General features: G+C 40.8%; 1 protein-coding gene across 1 annotated transcript in view; it reads left to right on the forward strand.

Annotated features, from left to right (window-relative positions):
• LOC101849736 (vacuolar protein sorting-associated protein 13A) overlaps positions 1-11993 on the forward strand; it is a gene marked incomplete at both ends in the record, with an annotated part of 94914 nt that overhangs the window by 68200 nt on the left and 14721 nt on the right. The window contains 9 exon segments of the mRNA XM_013089622.2: positions 727-945; positions 1714-1797; positions 2331-2441; positions 3483-3635; positions 5115-5240; positions 6221-6354; positions 7131-7266; positions 8544-8649; positions 9694-9857. Coding sequence (XP_012945076.2) covers positions 727-945; positions 1714-1797; positions 2331-2441; positions 3483-3635; positions 5115-5240; positions 6221-6354; positions 7131-7266; positions 8544-8649; positions 9694-9857 — 1233 coding nt within the window.

Raw genomic sequence — 11993 nt, forward strand, 5'->3', positions numbered from 1 at the left:
CGTCAAGCTATAAACATAGCCAGAACGTAACACCTTGTATGTGGGTGGTTGTTGGGGAGTCACTGTACTTACCTGACCCTTGTATGCGGGTGGTTGGTCGGTGCTCTGCTGTGGTTTGCTTCTTTTTTCTTTCTTATCAAACATTTGTCTGTCGTCCTTATCTCTCTTCCTCCTTTTTTGTGTTTGCTGCTCTGTTGTAACACCTCTAATCTTTGGCACTTAAATGACCAATTGTGTTGCAAGTGCTGTAAAACTCTTACTAAAACACAAAAAAGACGCTGTGTATTTCATACATAAAACTACTGTTGAACCAGCTGTTATGGCCAAGTTTTGTTTTCTTGTAATATACAACAATGATGATGTTGAAGGTGATGACTAAATGATAATTGGTCTGTTTCTTGTATTTGTTGGATATGCTGTTCTTATACTAATCAGCTTCCTAGCCTTTGTATAAGCTAAAGACATAATACTGCTATAAAACTTTTTTCAAAACTGGGATGGGTGGTTGGAGAGTGCCACAGGTAGATTCTACTTCTTGTCTATTCCTCTGTTTTTGGGTGGGTTTTGGACGTCTTTTTGTCTTGCTTTAAAAGCATTTTTAAACATAAATCTCCTAATGTGTTTCTTTAGATTGAAATAGCATATACGTTCAAATAGAGCCATTAAACTGTCTTCAAAACTCAGACAGGAGGTCATAAATCTGCTCTGTATTTTTTTTTCTCCCAGCTGCCAGATTACCTGGGCTCTGATTGGTCGGGCACTCTGGACGTGTCCTCAGACATGGAAGAGTTCCGGGCCATCTCCATGGAAACGGAGCTAGACACGGAGAATGTCAACCGCCATCTTAGCCTGAGCATCCACGCTGACCTCTCCAACTCTCTGGACCTGCGGATTTATGCCCCTTACTGGGTGGTCAACAAGACTGATCTCCCCTTGCAGTTGAGAGTAAGTCTTCTCTTGTCTGTCTGTGAATGAATGAGTAAATTTTTAAAACCTTTTTTGGGGGGGAGGGGGGGTATAACAAACTGCAATGTTGTATATTACTCAGACAGACTAAAATTGGTATTTGAAATAAGAGTTTGGTTTAGCAGATTTTTTTTTGAGTGGTTGGTTGGAAGGCACTTTTGGAAGGTGCTTTTTATTTTTCTTCCCTCAGTTGTTTCTGTTTCTCAGTCTTACAAGCAGAGTTTGAATTGCCCTCTTCCTTCATCTTCAAGTGCCAGGTCTGAGTCAGACATTTGCAACTCATACCTCAACTCAGATGCTCTCAAAACACCATATCATCATCATTGTCTTGTTCTGTCACCCATATATTAAGTTCTCAAAAAAAAAGTTATTTTTGGTTTACCTCTGCCGTTTTTGCTGTCTATTTTTCCTATGAGAGAAAGGTGCTCAAAACCTGTATCTTGATTTAAGTGTCAAGGAACTACAAGTGTCTTTTCCCAGATGTCTTTATTAGTGACTGCGCCATTCTTGCTTCTTTCAGCCCTTGGTACATATGGCGCTCATATGACCTTATGCATTTGCCTAAAAACCTCTACTAAACCAACTTGGTACCTACTAACTACATTATATTGTTGTTATTAATGACCGACCCACACTGGCTTTTTTCAGCACCTGGTAACTTTTTTTATTTCTTTTTTTTTCCTCCTGAAGGATGTAAATTATGTCAAGTCTGGCGTAAAACTTTCTCAATCTATTCTGTCCTGACAGGGATCTATGTCCGAGGCTGTGTATGAGTTTGGCAACTCTCCCAACCCACTGCTGTACCGCTTCAAGAAACACAAAAAGAAAAAGGTGAGTCTCTCTGTGTTTATGTGTGTGTGTGGGGGGGGGGGGGTGGGTTGTGATGTGTATGTGTGGGTGTATGTGAGTCTGTGTGTGTGTATGTGAGTGTGTTTGTGTGTGTGTGTGTATGTGTGTCTGTCTGTATGAGTGTATATGAGTCTCTGTGTGTGTGTGTGTGTGTGTGTGTGTATGTGTGTGTGTGTGTGTGTGTGTGTGTGTGTCAGGGAGAGGGTAAGTCCCCTATCTTTACCTTCCTTTGAATGTTTCTGTCTTTTTATCTTTCTTTTTGATCACGCTAAATGACCATTATTTGTGTGTGTGTGTGTGTGTCAGAGAGAGAGAGAGAGAGAGAGAGAGAGAGAGAGAGAGAGTCTGGGTGTGTGTGTCAGGGAGCAGATAATACCTGCATATTTACTCTCCCCCTATTGTTTCTGTCTATCTATCTTTCTTTTTCGTTGCACTAAATGACCATTTATATTGTCAATGCACTTCTGTGTACCAATACTAACGTTATCTCCTTCTGTCATTCCATCAATCCCCAGGCAAAACTTCGTGTGTACGAGTCGCGATGGTCGCAGTCCTTCTCCACAGACACAGTGGGCAGTGGAGGAGTGGTGGTGTGCAACGACAAAGAGAGGGGCAAGAAATATATGGTGAGCACACACTCACATACACACATATACATAACATACATGTATAAACATGCACATATCCACAAAAATACATTCTTTTATTCACTCTCACATACAAATACACATACACATATACATTCATTTACATGTAGGCAGTGGTTGGGTGGTGGTATGCAACAACAAAGAGAGGCGCCAGATATAATATAATATGCGCGCACAAACACTTATAAGCACATACACATACATAACAAACATGTATAAACATACACACATTCGCAAATATACCTTCTTTTATACACTCACACTTACATATATATACATGCATACATTTACACAAAGACAGTAGAGAGTGGTTGGGTTGTGATATGCAATGACAAAGAGAGGTGCCAGAAGTGATATGGTGTGTACACACAATCGCTCTTAAGCACATATACATGTATGTATACCCACATACTTAAATATATGCTGGACATGTGAGGGTGTGATAATGTACAAAGACTAGGAAAGGAGCAAGAAGATATGTGAGGCAGCGTGGTGGAATCAGGCTCTCGTCAAAATAATAAAAGTGGAGAAACTTGCTTTTTTCCGCATGTTCGTGAATTTTTATCAAATTTTTGTTTTTTGGCTCAACACCTTTCATGCCCATTAAAGAACTCATATCTGTGTTGATTTTTCTGAAAAGCATTGATTAAAGGCACAAAAATGTAAATTTTCAGTTATCACGGACACTTAAGCTAAGGAAATAACTAATCTTTGGCGGCCATTTTCTCACTAATTTTACCTCTAAAAACAGGTGACCCCCACCTCCTTCTTTCGCAAATATCTCGACTTGTATTCAAGATAAATGGGTATTTTTTTCGTCCAAATAAAGACAAGTGAATAAGCTTTAAGATGATACCAATAACTCTACATGCCCAAAGATTGACGAGAGCCTGATTCCACCACGCTGCCTCACATATGGTATGTACACAACGCAAATACTAATAAATACACAAACATGTTGATGTGTTTCTCTTTACTCAAACAAAGCAACAAAATCTCTTCCCTTCCGTCCTGTGACAGTTCCTGGTACAAATCGCGATGTCACGGCTGCGTCTGACCAAGATTGTGACCATCATGCCCTTCTTCCTGGTGATCAACAACTCAGCCAAGAAACTCCGCTACATGGAGGAGAACGAGAACGCTGACCTCTGGGTGGACATTGACCCTGAGCAGGTGAGGGAGAGGTGGTGAGACAGAGAGGGGGTGGGGAGAGGGAGGGAGGGAGGGAGGGAGGGAAAGACAGAGAGGGGGGAGGGAGGGAGAGAGAGAGGAGGGGGAGAGTGAGAGAGAGAGAGAAGGAGAGAGGGGGGAGGGAGGTGAGAAAAGAGAGAGGAGGGAGAGAGGGGGGAGGGGGAAGAGAGAGAGAGAGAGAGAGAGAGAGAAGGATGGAGAGACGGAGAGAGGGGGGTCTCCTATCTCACAAAGTACACGCTGAGAGATGATATGTCATCGTAGCCATATATTACAACATAAAGTAAAATAATAATAAGGTACTACAGTGGAGTCCACTTATAACGAGTCCTGAAACATCTAGAAGTCTGTTATAAAGACATCATTCTAAAACCCCGTTTTTTTCCCTTCTTTAACTTTGTAAATAAAATACTGCTATAGCGCAATTACTTAAACGCGCGAGTCGGTTATAGCGGAATATTGCTGCTCCTGTGCACAGCACATAGGCCATTGAAACATGAAAACCTCGCCAGTTGAGAAACTTGTTGGTGATCTAGCGAAACAAAGAATGGGAGAGCCCATGTGTGCCAACGATGAAGGCCCGAGCGAATGAGTGGGGAGTGTGTGGCACGCGCAGACACACCGTTGTGAAGCATTGCCTGATAACTAGTCTTTCTCAGTCCTGATAATGATAGGCCAGCCTAGTCTAGATTATCTAGGCCTAGATATCTATCATGCCTCTCACTTCTCTGATGCGGGGATGGAGAGGTCACAGTGCTGTGATTGATCATGGAGCGAATGTGTGATGTGTGCAAGCAGACGCGGGAACGCAAAACAGGGTGTGGTGGGGTGGGGGGAAAACACAGCGAGCGATTTAGCCTAGAGAACTTTCGTTCTGATAGCCAACGCCGAGCTGTCAACATCACTAGAGCTAGAGAAGGAAACCTGAATCAATTTTTGATCAAGAAAGACCTAGAGGTCATGTAGAACAATGTCATCATCGGAGGAGATGACAAAAAGAAATAGAACGCCAAACTCATAGATTAGGCCTACTTTATTATTTCCTTTGAATTTATTACTGGATCCCTTACAACGAGAATCCTGCTATAACGGACATTTCGTACCGGTCCCCTCCCTCTCGTTATAACAGGATTCCACTGTATACAGTTTGACAACAGTAATTATGACAATAACATTAACAACAACAATGGTAACAACAATATTAAGCATTGTTATAACAACAATAATAATAACTATTGCAATGATAGAAGCGACAATGATGACAACAATACAACAACAACTACTACAACAACAACAACAACTAATACAACAGCCAGAATTGCAATAATGGCAACAACAACCACATTGACAGCACCAGCGATGATAACAACAGTAGCAACAATAGCAATAGCAACAACACCAACAACAACACCAACAACAACAACAACACCAACAACATTTTCCCCTCCCCTCCCTCCACAGTTCCAGCCCTTCTGGCCAGTGACGGAGTCTTTCAACCTGTACGTGAAACACGACGGAAGCAACGTGTCCTCCCTCCACTTCCCCATCAAGTCCTGCCACACCACGGTCCTGAGGATGGACCAAGGGGTCAGTCTTGTATGCGTTGTGTTGTGTTGTTTTGTGTCGTTCATGTGTTGTGTTGATCATGTGTTGTGTTGTGTTGGTTGTGTGTTGTGTTCTGTTGACCGTGTGCTTGCAATGTGTCCTCTCTGCACTTCCCCATCAAGTCGTGCCACACCACTGTGCTCAGAATGGACCAAGGGGTAGGTTGAGTGTCTTTTAATAATAATAATAATAGTAATGATAATTTGCATTTATATAGCCGTCTATCCCATACAAGTATAAGCTCTGAGCGCTTTACATCGATCACATGATCACTGAGCCTAATACTTCATTCACACAAGAAACAACATTTCACATTAACAAAAAAAACAGTTCAACCGCATAAAGAAGGACTTCTCTCAATCAAACATTAATTATATGTATAAACATAAGGGCAGCAGTAAAAACAAACACATCGGCACTTACGAACACACAACAACTAAGAATTAAACAAATGAGTCTTGAGCAATTGCATAAACGTATTAAGATTTGTTATTACTCTTAAATCCTGGTGCAAGGAGTTCCAGATTTTCGAGTCAAAAAAAGAGAAACATCACTCACCAAAAGATCATCTTAATTTCATTCTAGGGGCTCTGAATTTTTATGCTTGTACTTTTATGCTTTAATTTCATCCATACTTTATGACAAGTTACAGCAAGTTAATTTGTTTCTCGAAGCAATTTTTTTTAAAACCTTAAAGCTCAATCCAGTGATTGTTATCAGTATGTTAGTGTTTTTGCTCCAATAAATGTCTGCTTGCATTGTATGCTTCCCAGGAAGTTGAGGTTGTTTCGCAATGCTCTCAGGTCTGCTGGGGTAATAGTATAGATTGTGAAGTGCATAGAGCTTGTTGTTGAGCTGGCCCTTTGCGCTACACAAATGCTATCTATTATTAATGTAGGTCACTCTGTTGTTCGTGTGCATTTCTTGACTCACAACTACCGAACACTTCCTGTTTTCTCCAGCGGGCCATCACGGTGGAGGTTGCTGGGGGAACGGACACGCCTATCACCATCGTGTTCTCCGACTACGAGCCCGGAGACGCGCCGGCCCGCGTGGAGAATCTGTGTGAAGACGTTTTCATCAAGATACATCAGAAGTAAGGACGGATTTCTTTTGTGTCCCTCAGACTGGTTCTTTTTTGGTTTTGTTTTTTTGTTTTTTTTGGGGGGGTTGTTTTTTGTATAGTTTTGTTTTGCTTTTTTTTTTTAGGGGGATTGTTTTTTTGTAGTTTTTTTGTTGCTGTTGTTTGGGGGGGGGGAGGGTTGGGGAGTTGTTCTAGTTTTTGTTTTTGTTTTTACTTTTTTTTGGGGGGGGGGGGGAATGATGGAATGAAGGTGGTGGAATTGTTGGAGAGTAACACCGAGAGAGAGAGGAGATGGAGATGGAGAGACGGAGGTGAAGGGGATGGTGTATTCTGTATAGATAATATTGTGCTCTCTAAGAGCGTTTTCTATTCTTCTCCAAGGTAAAAGGTTTCAAACTTTAAACCTTGCCATGAATCAGAGTGGATGATTGGAGGGGTCACTAGTGAGACCCACTTCTTTGCTTTTTATCTTTTGTATCTGTCTGTCTGGCTCTTACCCAGCACTAAGTGATCATTATTATATCAATGTGTTTCTCTTTACTCAAACAAATGAATTGACCTTAATTGAGTTGGTGTGCTTCTCTAGACTCAAACAAACTATATGACCATTATTGTGAAGATTTGTTTCTCTTTTGTCAAACAAGCTAAAAGAACATTATTTTGTCGATGTGCTTATCTGTACTTAATTCGAACCATTATTATGTAAAAATGATCCTCTTTATTCAGAAAGACTGAATGACCATCATTTTGTCTATGTGCTTTTCTTTACTCAAACAAAAAAAAAACAGGAACCAGAGTCAGGTGACCTTGCTGTCGCCCAATCAGAGCATCTTGTACACGTGGGACGAACCATCGGCCGAGCGGACGCTCATGTGGAACGTTTATGGTCGAAAGAAACCCAGCTACCCCGCTTTCATTTCAAAGGTCTGGAGATTTTTTTTCTTGTTTTTGTTTTGTCTTTTGGGGTTGTTTTTTTTTGGTTTTGTTTTTTTTGTTGAGATTCAAAACTCATTCTGACGGACATCTGTGGTGTAGCATAAGGCTCTTCACCATCATCATCATCACACACAGAAGACTTCAGCTTGATTCCCAAGCGGGGTTAAGTCGATAGTGCCGTAAAACACCTACTCAATCAATCGATCAATCAAGTCCTAAGTGGGGAAGATTTTTATTGAATATCTACATAAGTGTCTGCTTTGATACTGTATCCCACTCAGTCTGGGTTAGGCCAGACATGATTGAAGTAGGCTTCCTCCTAATGGATTTAAATTGTGTCTTTTGGGATTTAAACATTTACAATAAAAGAATAATGATGCCCTCTCTGCATGGGTGCATTGTAGAACCATCTACCTTTATATGCTTCCTTGGAAGCTGAGATTGTTTCTGAGCTGTATTTTAGGGTCAGTTGGGGTAATAGTTGTACAACGCTTTGAACGTGCTGTAGAGCGAGAACTTACCCATTATTATTATTATTATGATACTGATTTTTTTATTTTTATCCTTGACTATAATAATAATAATAATAATAATGAAGATCATTTCTATAACTCCCACTCCCGTGTAAACACAGCTCTAGGCGCTTTACGTCGGACTCACAACTTGACAGTGTTCACTTCCATTATTCAGAAAAATGTTGGTATAGCTATTAACATTAAAAACGGGTGGGGTTGGGTGGTGAAAACGGCTTTCCACACAATACTGTAAATGTTGAAAATTGCCTAAGCCATGGATAGAACTTCCATAATGAAATATATTTCATGAAAATAGTTGGTAATTTGCAATCAAGCACTTATAAAAATAACACAAAAAGCACAAAGGTTTCTTATTTATCCTGTATGCAAACTTTAAAAGCCACAATCCATCCACAAGATACGAAAAAAAGACACAAAAATTACAGAGCAGGAAAAACGCCGCCTGTCAGGTGCGGACCTCCTACACATAATAATGATATTGCCCATGATGTTGGCATTGGATCTGATATGTCCTGTCCTCAGTTTGATCATACAACAACTTCAACCAAGCTTACTACCTTGTGGCTGTAGTAGTTTATTCAGAATGATAGTGACTTTAAAGATCTAAAGCTCTTTGTCAAGCAGAGAAAAATGTGGAGCTGTACTTTATTTTCTCCATTGCCCTTGCTTTGTATTTTGTATTCTCAGTGTTGCTCACTTCTTCTTGTATCTCATTTTCCCCCTTGCCAGGATGGGTCTGGAGAGGTACGTCTGCGAGTGCCGTCTCTGAGAACCGGTGGGAATGCGGGCATGGACATCACTGATGGGGCAGACTCGGGCGACAGTAGTCCTGAAGGTGACACATTTGTGTGCCCTATTTTGTGACCTAATGACATGTCTAATGACCTTTTTTCATTTTTCTAATGGCCAAATGTTGTTTTTAATTGCCTAATTTAAATGAAACTGAACCTAATTTCCTATGTTTATCAAGTGACTATTCATTTGTTCATGTACATGAATGTATTCACCATGTTGATACAACAAATTTCTGTTTGTTGAAATGTTATCTTCATTTGACTTTTGTTTCTAATGACCCAAGTTTCATTTCTATAATTGCAATCCTTGTTGGGTTTTTTTGGGGGGGTTGTCCCTTTCATTCTTTGTACATGTTCCCTATCCTACCTTGTGACCCACTTCAGTTTCTTGTAATGTGCAATTCTATTTCTTTCCAGAGTGAAAATCAAAATGGAAATTTTACAAGTTTAATTCCCCTTGCAATACTGTTATGTTATTTCAAAGAAATGCCCACCGAATTTAATGTTCATCTCTGATTGGACCAAGCCAAATGGGAAAATTTGTGATAAGTGCCTTTCCCAAGGACACAATGTCAGATCGAGCTAATTCTTGAACTGCCGACCCCACAGTCTCATGGTTTTATTACCTGTATTACCTGTCCTGGGCATCATTGCACACCGGACAGGTCCATAACTTCTCAGTTTCTGTCAGCACCAAAGCCTGCAAGGTATCCATACTGATTGTTCCAGTGGCTGTTTGATTATGGTGACATCTTTCCTTTCCAGATAATCGTTCCTTTCTTCCTTTTTCCCTCTCTATCCCCATTTCCCGCATCCTGATGATTACATATCTGATAGTCTTACCATTAGACAATTGAACGGATGCTGCTGGGAGTTGAGGGAAAAGTCCAAGAAGTTTAAAATGTTGTATTAGAATAAAGTTTTCTGTTTTTACTTGAGGGAAGGGAAAGTACTAAGAGTATAGAATGTTGCATTTGGATAAAGTTGTTGGGGTTGTTTTTTTACTTGAGTGAAAATAAAGTACAAGACTATAAAATGTATGAAGCCTAAAATGTAACTTTTTTTTATGTCTCTGGCTCTGGCAGATGAAAGCGACGAGGCAGACGGGCTGATCGGACCGATGGACCGGTCACTCGTGGGCAAGACCCGGCTGGACAAGATGATCGTGTTCTGGGTGTCCTACCTGGACGGTCTACAACGCGTGTTGCTCTTTACACAGGACGAGCGCGTCGCGAGAGCGGTCAGGAAGGTGAGGACGTGCACTGGAACCGAGAAAAAGTTTCCGCAGCTTTTTCGTTTTGTTTTGTTTTGTTTTGTTTTGTTATCTTATTCATGTCTCTAAGTTTTGAGTTCTTTTCTCGATTGCCTAGCCCAGTGCTTCTTAACATTTCTCCACGTCCTTCCCTTATGAGTTTGTTTTTTTTGTCAAAACTAAATTTAATTTCATACGATTTTATTTTTGGTAAGTTGCCTCCTATAGTTCTGCTCTCTCTCTCATGCTGTAATGTCGCTGACCCGCGAACAAAAATAGATCGGTAAGTTAAGAAGCACTGGTCTAGTCTCCTCCACACAGTGTGTCCTTGGTTGGTATGTGTGTGTGTGTGTGTGGGTCTGTGTTGCCGTTGTGTCGTCATGGCGACGTACCTTCTGTCTGTCTGTCTGGACACTGTGACCACCTGTAGGGGAATGATCTGTCCTGTACAGCAAGTGTAGATGAATGGTTGTCTTTCTGCTGTGCCACTTAGAACGTTTTAGCGCAACACTTAACGTGTAGGAGATACTGACTCTGTCTTTGTGTAGACTGTGAGAATGCAAATTGTTTTTTTGGGTTGTTTCATTTCTCAGTTTCCTGGCTGTGACTGAAATTTTGTGTTGAATTAACCTGGATTATTACACTCTGACTGCTCCGAACAAGGTGATAATGACAAACTGTATTAAGCTCACAACCAGAAATTCGTTGCTTTAAAACACAAATCATCGGCCTGTAATTATTTTATACCTCAGCTTCATAGAGATTTGTTAGGCCCATCTTTGATTTTCGTCATCAAGTTTATATCTTTATATCGCCTCTCGGATATTCAAGAAGGAAAATATTGAGAGATGGGTCGAGGAAAAACAGGAGAAAAGTAAAGGAAATGTGACTGATAGTTGTCGGGAGGGTGTTTGCAAACATGGGTAAAAGTTTACTGGCGATGGCTGTCCTTGACTGCTCTAGCGTCGATCTCATGACGCACAGGTTTCTTTCGTTAACTTAACAATTGTCTCAGAAAAGTCCGACTCTGACTTTTTAACTCCGCTGCCCGAGTATGAGCATAAATTGGGACAGTACGGGGGGTGATTCGATTATCTTTTCAGGCAGAGCCCCTTGAGATGCTATGAGTTAGTAAGTTTTCAGGCAAAATAGTTGTGATATTTTTTACCCATGGTTTCAAATCTCACCTTGTTCGGAGTTGTCTGTGTTCTCAGTGAGTCGTCTCTGTGCTGTATTTCTCCTGCCTTGTATCTGTCGACTGTCACTCTTTGTGTATGGGTATACCTCATTACGTATGCATTATATGCTCTCAGGTCTGCAGGGGTAATAGTATAGATAATAGATTGTGAAGCGCCTAGAGCTTGCTGTTTAGCGGAGAGATTTGCGCTCTACAAATGCTATCTATTATTATACGTATACCTGGGTATACCACTTTGCATATGTGTATGTGGATATACCACTTAATAACATATTATGTTTGTGTGTGGGTATGCCATCTTACAATATGTATATATTGACTGCTTTGAATAAGATTCCACCGTAAGCCGTGCTTCAAGAGTGACATATGATAGAGTTTTACAATGAGCAGTCAATATGAGTGGGCGTGCCGTGCCACCTTTCCTATATGTGTGTGATGTATGTGGGTGTACCACTTAACATATATGCGTAGGTGGGTATACCATAACTATACATATATAATATGGGTATATGGAGGGGGGTGGGGGGGGGGGGTATACCACCTAACATAAGGGAACGGGTTTGCCACATTTCATGTTTCGTTGCTGTTGCAAGAGAAATGAGCCACCTGAACAGAGAGATCAAACAGAGGGTTTTGTTTTGTTTGTTTTTTTCTTTGGTGACCGCAAAGAAATGTGTGTGTGAGAATACTTTCTATATTTACACTCTTCGTTACCGGGAATCAGAACGTTTTTGGGGGGTTTTTTGTTATTGGTTGGGGTTTTTTTTGGGGGGGGAGTTGTTTTTTGGGTTGTTTTTTTGGGGGGGAGGGGGGTGGGTAATATTAAAAATATAAGTGTTTGGTTTATGTTGAACTCTCCGATAGGCCAGTGACTTTCATCTCAATTCTTTTCCAACACATTCAAGATCTCCAGACTAATTGATGATGAAATGGAA

The sequence above is a fragment of the Aplysia californica genome, unplaced genomic scaffold (genome assembly GCF_000002075.1).
Source record: "Aplysia californica isolate F4 #8 unplaced genomic scaffold, AplCal3.0 scaffold01000, whole genome shotgun sequence".
Classification (NCBI taxonomy): domain Eukaryota; kingdom Metazoa; phylum Mollusca; class Gastropoda; order Aplysiida; family Aplysiidae; genus Aplysia; species Aplysia californica.